The following is a 15,251-nucleotide window of genomic DNA, read 5'->3' on the forward strand; positions in this document are numbered from 1 at the left end:
TCTGTAGTCCTGGTGTCCTGGGATGTAGTATGATGATCATTACCACATCTGGATGGAGGTATGTCACTTCTTTGTTACAATGAATATTTTTAAGTTGTATTCTTTCATGTGATACAAACCAACACTTTTGCTGATGTTCTATTTAGTGAAGTCCCATTGGCTGCTGCAAAAATGGGAAGCCTTGAGCCCTATTTTTGATCTGAACTAACAGTTCCTTTCCATCTCTTGTGTCTTTCCCCATGGGCATCATTTTAGAAAAATTGGGGAGGAGTGGCACAGTTGTGTCAGCACACAGAACATTATATGTGATTATATTATATCTTGCAATGTCTTGGGGGGAAGGGGCAAAGCAAGGTTGGGGGAGACAACTAGCTCCTTTGCCCCACAGTAAAGAACATCCCTGCCTTTCCCCTAGGATTCAGAGATAAACATGCTCTGAGCAGAATCTGGAGGAGCAGGTCGCTCTGGAATAGTTCCTCTGCCTCAGCCAATTCCCTGTGTTCCCCACTGGTACAACTGCACCAGTTGTACTCACAGTGCCTGCATATAATGTAAGCTCCTCCAGGGCAATGGGGGAAGACAAGTGACTGGAACACCACAATATGCTCTGTTTGAGAGTTGAGATGTATTTGGCAGTGTGAGGAGTTTTACCTAGTTGTAATTATGTTCTACGGCAGTTTGGGGATATGTCTGCATCAACTTAGGAATATCATTTTGGTTTTGTGATTGCCTGTTGTAATTTCTACCTCTTTTTTTTTAATGCAATCTTTTGTATGGCTATTTCTGTAGCAGGAACCTGGCACCTAAAGCAGAGACTATGTTTCGGAAGCTGTGTCGGAGCAATGAAATGGCTATGAACATTGAAAGGCTTTATCCCAGTGGTAGCAGACCCACTGACTTTGAAAGAACACTCTTCATAGAAACCTGTGTGTCTAGGAGAAGAGGGCTGGAATCCTCCAGTCTCAACACATAGCTGGGAGAACTGTAGTTTCTCTGCTCGGCCACCTCACCCAGCGGTGGCAGTGACTGCTTTGAAAGGTAGCTGCTTTTTCTAAGCTAAGGAAACAATTCCATTGCCAGAAACAGAAGACCCTGAAGGAGAGAGTGGAGGGGACTTTGCCTCCCCTCAAGGACTCAGACGAAACCCAGTATTCACAAGGTGGTGAGGAAACAGAGGGATTGTGTTCAGGAGTTTGTTGTTTTCCACAGAGCTCTGACTCTCTTGTGCTTTTTAAAAACAAAGTGTGTGTATAAGAAATTCCTTCGCTAAGCCTGCATTTCCTTGCTTTACTGCCACACTGTCCCTGAAAAGGTTAACTACAAACCAGAGCTCCCACAGCTAGGTAGTCTCTGGAGGAAATGTATCTAACCAATGGGGGTGAGGTCGGAGGGCTTGGGAAGGCTGAGGCACTGGTTCCAGGGTCCAAGCTGCAGGTCCCATTGTTTAAGACCGGTGTCAGGCATAGAAGTCTGCACCTGATAGTGCACCTGAGTTACCCAGACCTTAGGATAGTGACTAGTCACTACCCAGGCTCATGGAGCTAAGCAGCATATGGGAGTCATTCGTTGGATCCCATTACAACAGACAGTGTCAGCTCAGAGGGCAGAATTGGATCTCCTCTAGGTTACAGGCTATTCTGGGGTGCGGCACTCTCAATCTCTCCTGTTGAAATTGTTCCACTTTATAAATATAAATAATGAAATATTAATTGGAGCAGGGACTTGAGTCTTCTTCCTCCCAGGAGCAGGCCCCAACCACTGAGCTAGAGAATCATTCTCACACTCTTTCTCAGGCCTACTGACTATTTAAGTATTTCATATGAAGTTGTCACGACTGGAACATGGTCAGTCTGATCTAGTGGCCAGAGCACAAGTCAGGCCTGGTCCAATATACTCAGAAGACACCTATAGAGATTGAATTTAAGAACAGATGGAAGTCAGGAATTCATAATGTAGAAAAAGAAAAGAATTCTAGTGATACTTATGAAGATCTAGCACTGCATGTGTTAGCAGAAGCTGGAGTCAGAGATGGCATCTGGATCATACCCTTGATTGAAGGAGTTCCTACAAGAATGGAGCTTAATACTAGAGCTGCCATCTCACTGATTTCTGCATCTTCCTATCACCAGATTTTGTCACCAGTTCCTCTGGAAGAAACTCCAAGGTTTTGACGACTTGTAATGGAGAAAAGTTAGTCCGAAAAGGGATATTCTTAGTCAAAGTTCAACTAAATGAACAATCACTTGCTTTACCCTTGTATGTGACTGAAGGAAAGTATCCACCAACATTTGGCAGATCTTGGCTTGAGAAGCTTAAGGTGAATTGGACCAAAAGCACCCTGAAATCTTCAAGAAATACTTGATACGGCAAAGTTTTTGAAAAAGAGTTTGGACAGATGAGCAACGTGTCAGTGAAATCTGAGAGCCAGCAAAAATAGTGCAAAATATCCAGAGTTGTGCCTTGTGAAAGCTGATTTGGACCATTTAGCGAACATCAGAGTCTTGTCCTTAGTTTCACATAGTGAGTGGGCTACACCCATCGTACTAGTGATCAGGAACGAAGGCGTTGTCTGAATTTGTGGAGATTTCAAAGTGACTCTGAATCCAGTTTTATATGCAGACTAGTATCCACTGCCTCATACTGAAGATGTTTGCTACATTTAGTGGTGGACAGTGTTTCAGTAAATTGGATTGGCTCAATTCATACCTACAAATGGAGACTGATCCGGCATCTCGCAAATATCTCACAATCAACATACAAAAACACTTATTTTGTTACAGCTGATTGCCTTTCAGTATCACATTGGCACCTGCCCTGTTCCAGAAAGCCATAAATGAAATTGTGAAGGGACTGAATGGAATTCATTGTTATTTGGACGACATCCTTATTACAGGAAAGGATCAAGAGGATCATCTTCAAAATTTGGATGCTGTCTTGCAACATTTGGAAGACCATGGGCTGAGAGTTCATTAAGACAAATTTGAGTTTTTCAAACCTTTAGCTGAATATCTTGGATGTGTAATTGATGCCACAGGCTTCAGAAACTCACTAGAGAAAGAGAAGGTGGTTCTTGAATCACCAGAGAACAAGTCACAGCTATGTTCATTTTTAGGACTGCTTAACTACTACAGTAAATTTCTGCCTAATCCAGCCACAGCATTGGCACTTTTACATGAACTGTTACAAGCAAAGAAAAAATGGAAATGGACTAAAGAGTGTGATTGTGCATTTAAGGAAGCAAAGAAACGACATGTGGACCAGCTGCAGCCTTGACAAGTACCAGAGTCTAAGGATGATCCAGCAGGACTTTTTGTTTCTGTAATTGAACCTCCTTCCATTACAACTCCTAATTTTGGTGACTTGTTGGGAGAAAATTTGATACCAGATCCAGGGAGCCAGTTGATTCCTTGCCACCAACTGTTCCTGTTGTTCAGAACACAGCTGCACTGTCATTCCCCACATTATTTCAAGATAGTGTGAAAACCAGATGTGCACATGAATTGATAAATTGTTTAGTTAGTGAGTTGCTATTCCAGGACAGAATAATCCCTTGCAATTTAAGAGTCTGCAGTAATCTACCCACAACTTTTAGTTAGATTATATAATGTTTCATGTTAGCCATGTACATCATGGGCAGCGAGTATAATAGGCCAGAGGCGCTAAGCCTCCAGTGACACAGCTGCCACCACCCTGCCACCAGAGGCCTGGGCTGTGGTGGCCCCGCCTGCGCTCTGCCTCTTCCTGTCCCTGCTCTGCCCCTTCCCTGAGGCCCCACTGCCTGGTGAGTCCCTCCTTGCTCTCTCCTCCACTCCACTCACTGCTTCCCTCCTCACACACCTCCCCCATGAGATCCCCCCCACCTGCCACATCCCTCCTCTCCTCCACCCACCTCCTTGAGAGACTCCCCTCCACTTACCACTCTCTAAGTCCCTCATCACCCGCCCACCCCCACAGGAGAAAGGGGTGGAGGAGAGGAGGTACGTGGAAAGTGTGAGTGGCAGAGGCTTCGTGGGAGAAGGGGGTGGAGGAGAGGAAAGCTGCGGTGGGTGCGGGAGGGTCTCATGAGGGGTGAGGAGGGATGTGGCAGGCATGGGAGGGTCTCACGGGGGAGGCGGACTGAGGAGGGACAGGTGGCGGCAGGGGAAGTCTCATGGGGGCAGGAGGGTAGAGGAAAGGAGGGGACGTGGCGAGTGGTGGTGGGCGAGTGGGGGATGGGGAGGGCCTGGGGCAGAGCGGGGGCGGACAGTGGGAAGGGCTGCAGATGGAAGAGGGGGGACAGGGAGCTAGTCTGCAGCCTGCTGCCCACAGTCTGCCCCTGCTCCGCCCCAGGCCCACTTCTCATGATGCACATGATACTGAATGTGCTTGGAAAGTTTTTTAAAGTAGGATGGAGGAATGTGACATGCTGTTTCTTTAAATGTTTGGATACTCTCCCTTCCACAGTGCAAAGCCTCACTTTCATGTTAGTTTTAGTTTTGCAGCTAGAACGATAAAGTGAGCACAGCAGACATCTGTGTTTCTGTCAGCTCCCTGTGTCTATCTCCTTCTCTGTTGGGTCCAGAAATATAACAGGCACCATCACCACAAGCAGCAGCCATTGCTGCTGTTTTGTGAATCTAGCCTTGAATTTTTGTGGTCTGGCCAAAAGTATTTGGTGAATTCATGTCAAATTCACAGATAGTTTCAGCTCAACCGACTCTACATTTTTCATCTGAAAATTTTTGCTCAGCTCTGCTCAGGAATCCTTTGCTCAAAGGACACCAGATGTGGACAACTAACACTACCCAGGCAACCCCATGAGGTACAGAAAATTTCAAGACAATCTGAGTAAGTACATGGATTTTAAGAAGAGTCAACTTTTAAACAGAAAGCACTGCTCAACCTGAACTATAGTAGAGCTGGTGTTCTGCTATATTACATCCTAAGATTTTGTTTGTTATTTTGTGAATGGATATGATGTATTTTAGAGGCGCGGCAAGCACCTGGCATGGTTACTGACAGAAGTGACAGTGCCATATTGCTCCTGGTGTAAATAGACCCTGAGTTTCAATAATTGATATTGAAAAGAAACAATTCAAAATGAAGTTCTCTCACCATAACCAGTTTGAGGAGGTCAGCAGCATTACCCTTCTCTTCCTCTGTTCTTGGCTCTTTAATGATCATCTCTTGCATCTCATCTTCCTGCTTCAGGATGTAGTCTATGTATTCCTAGTGGAGCAGTGAATAAAGGATATGGGAGATGCAACTGTTTGTTTTACAGAAGTAAACATAATGGACATTCATATGGAGGAGAGTTTACTTATTAGTAAGTGAGGTATATATTGCCTCTGAGGATTCACATTGTCAGGGTCAAGAAACTATGGTGGAGTTCTATTTGTCAGACGAGTCTTTATACTTAGAAGCTCAGTTAGATGGAAAAGTAGGGACCATGGGTAGGGCTAGGCTCACATCCCTATCCAGATGGCAAACTACATGCAAGGATTCATGAACAGGCATTCTTCCATACCTCTTTGAATTCCAAAGAAATGGGGAAGGAGAAGGAAAAGCTTGAGCCCCCTCCTCTAGCTCTTGGCTAGGTTCTGACCAAGTGAGTCTCTAGCTTAAAAATTCTTCTATAACAAAAGAAGTTTTATTCTAACGTAAGTAGTTTCAAGCTACCTTCTCATGACTGACAGTAGGGAGCTACAGAGGCAACTTTCTAAGGAGAAATACTGTCTTTGCAAGTGTACTTAGGATCATGTCTTCTGTTCTACCCCACAAATGCAGTTCTGTCATGTCTGTGAAGTCACGCAAAGTATTAGTGGCTGTTAGTGCTATCAGTTATGTCTCTCTTCATCTTTCTCTACTGATCATTGTAAGTCACTTACTCCTGGAATACCCATAGAACTGGTATTGATGTATAAACAACTTCGATGGACTGAGTTACATTTCTGGTTATTATAAGCATTACAAAGGTCTCTGGAATGCCCGTAATTGCACTGCTTCTTTCTAGGGGTTCCTTCTTATTCTGAGGGCCATCTGCAGACCTATTTTATAATCTTTTAAATGCAGAGGCCTAACCTGGGAATTTGGTATAAGAAGTTTAAAAATTTGCCCGCTTCTAAAAGACCAGTATGTAATCAGTATATGTATGTAATGCAAATGAGTAAAGCTGAGTCCTGCTAGAATGGCATCTCAAAAATGTAAGAGATGTAAGCAGTCAGTGTGTCTTTATTGCAACAAGACCTTTTTTCAAATGTACTATAAAAATCAAGTGACTACATTAGGGTACTTCCTCTTCTACACATAGCACATATTGCCGTATCTCCAAACTTTCAAACCTAGCAGTGTGTAAACCAGTCACATAAAATGTGTGACGAATGATTGAAATGTGAATCACCTGTGTTTTGTTGTGCATTGTGCCATAATTGACAGATGATCATGTTTTTTAATTATAAAATCTATTTTAAGGATGTTTTCACTATGTTAATTAAATAAGCCAGTTATTTAAAAAAGAAAACCAAGAAACCAAAGTTTTAATCCCCTGATACGGGTCAACAGCAGGGTTTGAACCTTGGATTTTCAGATCTCCAGCTAAGAACACTAGGATTTGACGGATAACTTACATCTTTTTATAGACCACTCACTTAAGAGGGATGTGACACATTTTGCCAGAAGGTTCCAGAACTATTTGATAGAGAACAGTAGAATGATGAAGATTAGGAATTCTGGGTTCTATTTCTAGCTCTGGGGAAAGTGTGTGTGTGTGTGTGTGTGGCGGGGAGAGGGAGGAGGGGAATGGGATCTAGCGTTTTGAGTGGTGGTTACAGTCAGGAAGGCCAATCACATAGATTTGGCACATTAATTGTGACAGGCAGGACCATATTACAGACCTGCATTCTATTCCCGCCTCTGACTACAGTAATCCTCTGCAACCTCCCAGTATCTTATTTATCAAATGAATGGAATGAAGTGCATGGAAATATAAAGAGCAGTCAGCAGAGGAGAGACTGGATATCCTAGCTTTCATTTCAGTGGACTTTCCCTATGTTAAAGAGAATTTTAATGGGCAGCTCTCTCATGTCTGTGGAGCATTACCTGATGCAGCTGAAATGCAGAATGCCCTTCCAAATCCAGGGTACTTGAGAGTTCTGTATAGTGTGGGAGAGCCTGCTGTTCTAAAATAGAGTATTGTGAAATGTACCAAGTAGGAAATGGAGAAATAGACATTTTAGACTGAGTTTCTTTTTCTCTGTGTCAGAAACAAAAGTACAATGCTTATTTTTCTCTTACATTTTTTCTCAATGTTTAGTGCTTTTTTGCTGTTTGGTTAAGTGATGACACCATGCTTAGTATTATAAAATAATCCCAGGAAACACACTTAATCTGTATAAAATGAAACAGACTGAAGTTTTCCTATTTTCACCTTGGAGATGCAACCTGTGATGGACATGGAATTGCTATGTATTGATATATGAATACTGATGTTTAACAATGCTATGAATACTGTAAATGAACCGCTCAGTGAGGTAAAGTTACAGTATAACTATGGAGGGTTGTTAGAATTTCCTCTATGAGTGCACTGATTTAATTTAACAGGGGGCTTTGGGAAGAGCAAATGAGAAAGCAACACAACAGTTCTAGATAATGACAATCCAGCATGCACTTGAAAGACAATGAGCCAAGCTGCTAGCTTCAAGGATCCTATCTCCAAGGAAGATGCAAACTTGTTTTGTCAGCCTGGGAACCTGATTCTCGGAGGAACACTAAAGAGTAAAAAGTGCTTCTCATGGGGATGAAGGGGCATTGCCACTTGTCAGTATGGAGTTTCTAGGGAGCCAGGTTGACGGAGAGTGTGAAAGCCTCTGTGGAAGGAGTCTAAAGAAGTTGGGACTTCCCAGAACTAAGGATTCCTAAGTCTTAGAAACAAACTAGATAGGCATATAGTCTGTTTTATTGTTTAAAAAAATGTTTTCACTGAAATGCTTTTGTTTTAAATAAAAAATACTTTGTTTAAGGAAGCTGGTTGGTCACTGCTTACCACTGTCACTGCCTTAGAGGGTATGGATATAAATCAGACCTGCTGAGGTAAATCAGAATTGATACACAGGGGACTGCAACCCAGAGCTTACACTGAGAGTGGGAGAATTGCGTGATTCCACCCTGAGAGACAGGTGATGACTAGAAACCTGAGATGGAGAGGGATTGCACTTGGAGAACCTAGGAGGTGCCAGAGGTGCAGTTAGCCCAGTAACTGTGACACGACCCGTGGAGACTAAAGGTGCAGTCTGGATCTTTCAGGTCAATCTATAGATGGGCTGCCCCTCACTCATAAAGATAACCAATAGGTTGCATTTCAGAACACCATGGGTCACTTTTGACCCATGGTCTGCACTTCAGAAAACTTGGATTAACTGCTGAGATTAAGGGCACCTATTCTGTACATTGCATGTGGTAATGGGACTTCAAACTCTATATTAGCTCAGTTCATAGTGTCATGAGGTGGGACAATTTGGGGAACTGGTCTATCCACAACTAGTAATTTCTGGCTGATATTGTGAAGTTGTTATGAAATTGTTGACTCATGGAACACCTCTGTGTGGAGGTGGAATCCACCATTTGCTGATGTCTGTGCCAGATCAGGGACAACAACCATTAAACCTTAAATGGTTGCCTATTCAGGTTGAAACACCTTTGGACAATGTTAGGTTTCAGAGTAGCAGCCGTGTTAGTCTGTATTCGCAAAAAGAAAAGGAGTACCCATTGTAGCTCACGAAAGCTTATGCGCAAATAAATTTGTTAGTCTCTAAGGTGCCACAAGTACTCCTTTTCTCTTTGGACAATGGGTTGGCTGAGGTTAGGAGAAGCTAGTCTCTCCAAGGCCTCTGAAAGGAGGGGAAGTGTAAAATCCAAAGCAGGAGCTGAACAAAGGAACCAGGTGTTGGTAGGGGGACATATAAACACAAGAGTCTCACTGAGACTGTAGCAGGAAGCTTTGGAAGAGAGGAAGAGATGGACAGCCGTTCTTATCCAGGGGTTCAGTTTAACTGTGGGACCAACCAAGGGCAGGGAAAGTTATCTGACCTAGAGAAGGCACCATGATTCTGAAGAGAAACGATGAACTGCAGAAGGATCCCAGATACCCCAGAGGACTCGACCCAAGCCCAGAGCAGTGTGGAGCTCTGTGTATTTCTTGAACTACTTAAGTAAAGAGTATGGTGTTTTAGAATCCTGTGCAAAGTCTGTCTGTGTGTCTGCTGGCTTTCACTATCGCATGGTCCTGAAGAGGTAAACTGTACAATCGATGGCTCACACCTTTGGTGGGACTTCTGCAGAACATGCAAAAGCTGCTGCAGAGGCTTGGGGGGAATGGCATTAGTTCCAGGGCCTAGGTAATTGGACTCTGGGGCCCCCACTGCCAAGAGGCATCAGACATGAGGTCTGCACCTCGAGAGTCTTAAAGTCAGGGATAGAGCCTAAACTGTGCTCAGCCCTTGGAAGCTGAGGCCACGTGGAATTCAGTGTTTTTGATCCCCTCAAAGCAGTCTGGTGAGTGTCCAGGGGGGAGCTCAACCAGATCTGTGACATAAGACACCTTTAATTAATATCTGAAATAAAAATTGATCACATGAAATGTAAACTTTTCTAAGATTATTTAACCTATTCTATAAGGTCTATTTTCACACCAAGAGGCATGCAAGAGTCTCATTAACAGAGATGGGGAGTTCAGCCCATACATTTGGGGTGAGAAGGGGCCCTGGGTATAGGATTTTGTTTTATTTGTTAAAGGGGCTGCACTGTGTTCATAGGCACATTGTCCAAAATTTAAATTTTGTAAGTGGAAAACAAATTAAAGAATGAAAAAACCCCAATAGGAATAGAATTTTAAAATATTCCAATTAAAAATGTTTGTTTTGGCATTCACACATTCTTCTTTGATATTGTGAATAAAAATGACAACCATTTTTGCACCTAGAACATGAGTATAAATGAAAATGAAACAGGCCAGTCTAGTTCTGCTGCTGAAGCTGAGTGAAATGTGAAAAGTTATGGAATAATCTAAACAATTATTTGATTTTCAGCATTGTGTCAATGGCAATATATGTTATTATTAATAATAGATGGAAGATTTTTTTTAAAATGAATTTTATGTGGTTTCCTTTAAGTGATTTTTTCCTAGTAGAAAGCATTGTCTGAATGACAGCCATAGAGACTGTTTATCCCCCCAAAAAAGTACAGCACAGGCACCGGCAGTAAAACTTCTCTCACAACACACCTTGTGTCAATGTGGCTCAGCCCTGACACAGCCTTGTCTTTGCTGCTAAAAAAAAAAAAAGTGTTTTACAATTGGGATAACTAATGTGAGTAAGCTATACTGAGGAAAAGAAATAGTGAAAACAAGGCACTTTAGTTTTATTGTGAAATAAACTACGCAAAGTCAGTGCCCTTCCCTATCTGGGGTTTATATATTTTTTTAAAATATATTACAATATTTATATAAAATATTAAATATTTATGTAAATTTATATTTGTACAAGGATTATTGGATTCCAAGTAACTGACAGCTCTCGTCTCAGAGGTGTGTGAGAAATATACGCTACTTGATTTGTCAGTAAATTTCTGTTTACTGAGAGAATGAAGTTACTATGCCTGCATTACCTTGAGGGACAGCTGCAGCTTCTGTCTCAGCTCATCACTGACTGGCTCATACTGGATCAGGTTACGGATCTGTAGCACATTAGGGCATTTCAGTACAGGTGCTGGAGAGCCAGTCAGCTCTTTGGATCCTATGCACAGACCTTTCCAAATATGTGTGCCAAATGGTGGACCTGGAATCTTCCTCTGAACACAATCAACAATGAGCAAACCGAGCATGAGATTATTTATTATACTGACATGGAAGGTTCTCAACAAGTCAGAAAGCAAGATTGTAGAGATACTTACATGAAAATGCATCCTACTCACAAAGCAAGAATTGCAACTTGGGCTAAATAAACTCAGAGGCTGAATTTCAGGCTAGGGTGTTTCTCAGCCCAGGATCTATAGTTATGACCAAGTTCACATGGCATCCTCTCAAGCTGTTATGCTGAAATGTAGAAACGTGTCCCAAGCCATGAAGTTTGGATCCCTCAAGATCAGTGGTGTTTGGATTTCAGAGTTTTACTTTACAAAGATGGGAATAGGTGTAAAGTTTGGATCTCTACCCTAATCTAATTATGAATGTAACCAGTGAAGTCAGTGGACAGTGAATTCCTGCATGTCGCATGCTTATTACATTAACCCATCCTAATCTAATTGAACCTAGCCTAATTTAATCTAATCAATATTTTTTGATGAGGATGCCCTCTGGATTGTCTTAAAGAGACAGCATGGTTTTATGGCTAAAACATGGGACTGATGAAATTAAAGTTCTGTTTCTGTTTCTGGCTCTGAGCTAGACTTAGTCAACTCAACTAACATCTTTGTGCTTCAGATTTCCATCTATACATTGGGAATAATAATATTTACTTACCTCACATAGATGTTGTGAGGTTTAATTAATTTAAGTACATAAAGTGCTTGGAAATTCTCAAATAGAAATTGATAGAGTGATGTCCTGTGTTATGCAGAGGTTAGACCACAAGATCACAATGGTTTCTTATGGCTTTATAATCTATGAATCCAATCTACGAGTGCTATGTGCAAATAATAAATATAATAGTTAATAATAGAGTAACATCAATGCCTAATAGCAAAACAGGGAGAAAAAAGAGTTTTGAAAGATTTATACCTCAAATGGAGGAAATGTATCCCAGTTCCTGGACTGGAGGCTAGGAGGAACAATATTGGATGATTCTCTCTTCATTACCCAGGGAGAAGTTTCAGTCAATGGTCGGAGAACAGTAATACTTAGAAGACCTGGGTCAAAAACATTTAAATAAAAGTAATTTTGCATCCAAATTGAATGGAGAATTTGATGAAGGGTTTTGAAATCTTCAGATGAAAGAATGTATGTAAATGTAAAGCATGTTCTTGAAATGAATGCAAGAATGTGCCACTGATGTTTAGAGACAAGACTGGATCACAATGTGACTGCAAGATAGGTAAATATTGGATTAGGATCACCCAAAACTTTGCCAAACCACAGATTGCATTTGCAACTTGCCAGGAGTCTCAGGGATACATCTAATTTGCATATGATGGAGTGCAGCGTAAATGACCTCATATTGAGTAAGAGCTGCAGACCATGAAAAAACTACAGCATTGCACCATCTTGAGCCTGCATATGGAACTCTTACTGAGGCTACACTTACCTATTCAGTGTAGGCATTGCTGTGAGCTGCATCTGATCCTATTTTACATTTCACTTTCAGACCTCAGGTAATTAATTACTTGTAATTGTTACTCTCTGATGAACTCTAGCTTTTTAAAAAAAAACCCTACAGGTATCTTAATTATCAAGTCTTCAAGAGTGATGCAGTTTTCAGATCTTTCTTAAAGTTTTCCTCTCCTACCAGACCAAAAATCCACTGAGCCCTATATTCTGCCTCATACACTACATAAGAAAGTTACATCACTATGAGATGTTTTGTCACAATGATACAATGTTCCATATGAGTATAAGAGCAGAAAAGCTCCACTGTCAATATAGCAAAAATAGCCAAGCTAGTGGTGGGAAGGCCCTAAAAGTTTGAAGTGTGAAGAAGCATCATAAATCTGGATTCCTCTTGAACTTCCCACTTCTCCCCTCCTGGTTCTTTTCATGTGTTCCCCTTTCTCTTTCTCTCTTCCTCTTTTCAATGCCAGTGGCAGTTTTATTGATGTTATTCAATTTTTCTGCTGGGGAGCCATTTATTTTTGGTGGAAGCAACATTTCAAATTGTGTAAAACCTGACTGAGAGAATAGTGTGATGGATGTTCTCAGTTCCTCCCTAGATTAGCCGTTGGGAGAACTGCACCGTTATTTACTACTTAACGCAGTCATTTTGTCATTGTATTCTCCACATTAAGGGGATACTATATATGTTTCTCTATATGGCTTGTTTACAATTTATTTCTTTAGTGAAGGTCTGTCCCCTTCAGACATTTCCCATAGCTTGTTCACTAGGACTGGCACTGAGTCCTGGTAATTCATTTCACACAAGCCACTCCAAGCCTTCAGAGAGTAACCACATTCAGTTACTTCCATGGACCTACAGGTAGAAGGCCCCATATGCTATTAATAATCCCTGTCCCAGTTATATCTTTCAATGTCCTTAACACCAAATGCATAGAGGTGGCTTCCCAAATAGCAAAGAGCCACCATTCACAGTGATCATTTTACTCCATAGATACAGTTGGATGGTTAAACTAACAAGAGACATTTGGTGATTTCTCCACCCCAAAATAAATTCCCAGTATTGATGTATTTAATAGTTGTTTCCATTTGCATGTATATAAAAGGATAAAAGTGTACCAAATATGTGTTAACTTCTCCCTTAATCAAACAGTCATTTAGTTGATTGACTACATCCCACAGTCTTTCTATAAGTTCTTTCTTCCACACTCCTTGCCACTTTCATGTTCTGTGGAGAAGAAGCCCATATACACTGTTACAGTTGGGCAGAAATAGGATGCAGTGCAGTCACCACTATGGGACTGGCGGGGTGGCAAATTTGGAGTATGAGCACAGTGAGGAAGAGCACTTTCATTTTTCCTACCTAACTAAAAGTTTTGATTGTCCTGCTCCAACTATTTTAATTATTTCTAAACTGGGTTGGCAAAAAGGAAATGAAATATCCCTACCTGGACATTCTTGTACTGGCTCCTGCAAGACTGCAGTAGCTGGATCACCATATGCCAAAGCAAGGTATTCTTCTATGTCACTATTCCGAAGGAGTTCAGTCCCTGAACCATCAGCATAGACAATGAAGAACCTAAACAATCACCCAAACAAATCTGATTAGTTCCAGCTTACATTAGAATCACACACGTTTTTCTAGGAAAGAACGTTGTGATGGCATAATGAGAAAGTGGAAGGTCAAGATGGTGGTATCAAATAACTAAACAAAGACTACTGAATAAAGAAAATGTGAGCCTACAGATTCATAGAGTCTAAGGCCAAAAGGGACCATTATGATAACCTAGTCTGACTTCCAGTGCAGTACAGTCCATAACATGTCCCCAAGATAATTCCTAGAGCATATGATTTAGAACAACATTCAATCTTGATTTAACAATTGACAGCAATGGAGAATCCACTATGACCCTTGGTAAATTGTTCCGTTGATTAATAACTCTCACTATTAACTAACCACAAGTACTCCTTTTCTTTTTGCGAATACAGACTAACACGGCTGTTACTCTGAAAACTATTAAAAATGTAATCCTTATTTCCTAGCTTCAGAATTTGTTCAGCATCAACTTCTAGCCTTTGGTTATACTTTTCTCTGCTAGACTGAAGAGCCCATTATTAAATATTTGTTCCCCATGTACAGACTTACAGACTGTAATTAAAAAGAAAAGGAGTACTTGTGGCACCTTAGAGACAAACAAATTTATTTGAGCATAAGCTTTTGTGAGCTACAGCTCACTTCATCGGATGCATGCAGTGGAAAACACAGTGGGGAGATTTTATATACACAGAGAACATGAAACAATGGGTGTTACCATACACTCTGTAACGAGAGTGATGTAGAGACTGTAAAAGAATAAATGGACACAAATCAGATGTCAGGAATTATAACATTCAAAAACCAGTCGGAGAACACTTCAATCTCTCTGGTCACTCAATTACAGACCTAAAAGTTGCAATTCTTCAACAAAAAAACTTCAAAAACAGACTCCAACGAGAGACTGCTGAATTGGAATTAATTTGAAAACTGGACACCATTACATTGGCCTTGAATAAAGACTGGGAGTGGATGTGTCATTACACAAAGTAAAACTATTTCCCCATGTTTATCTCCCCCCTGCCACTGTTCCTCACACAGTCTTGTCAACTGCTGGAAATGGCCCACCTTGACTATCACTACAAAAGGTTTTTTTCCTCTCCTGCTGGTAATAGCTCACCTTACCTGATCACTCTCATTACAGTGTGTATGGTAACACCCATTGTTTCATGTTCTCTGTGTATATAAAATCTGCCCACTGTATTTTCCACTGCATGCATCCGATGAAGTGAGCTGTAGCTCACGAAAGCTTATGCTCAAATAAATTGGTTAGTCTCTAAGGTGCCACAAGTACTCCTTTTCTTTTTGTGAATACAGACTAACATGGCTGCTACTCTGAAACCAGATTGTAATTAAGTCACG

General features: G+C 41.3%; 1 protein-coding gene across 4 annotated transcripts in view; it reads right to left on the reverse strand.

Annotated features, from left to right (window-relative positions):
- The window catches only part of SPAG17 (sperm associated antigen 17), a 298,248-nt gene that overhangs the window by 29,504 nt on the left and 253,493 nt on the right, over positions 1 to 15,251 (reverse strand). For all 4 annotated transcript variants that reach the window (XM_084612789.1, XM_084612788.1, XM_084612791.1 and 1 more), the window contains exons 33-36: positions 13,744 to 13,874; positions 11,750 to 11,877; positions 10,639 to 10,821; positions 5,095 to 5,208 (exon numbers count right to left, since the gene is read on the reverse strand). In XM_084612789.1, coding sequence (XP_084468915.1) covers positions 5,095 to 5,208; positions 10,639 to 10,821; positions 11,750 to 11,877; positions 13,744 to 13,874 — 556 coding nt within the window. The remainder of the gene's footprint in view (positions 1 to 5,094; positions 5,209 to 10,638; positions 10,822 to 11,749; positions 11,878 to 13,743; positions 13,875 to 15,251) is intronic.

The sequence above is a fragment of the Lepidochelys olivacea genome (genome assembly GCF_965140295.1).
Source record: "Lepidochelys olivacea isolate rLepOli2 genome assembly, chromosome: 1".
NCBI classification, from domain to species: domain Eukaryota; kingdom Metazoa; phylum Chordata; order Testudines; family Cheloniidae; genus Lepidochelys; species Lepidochelys olivacea.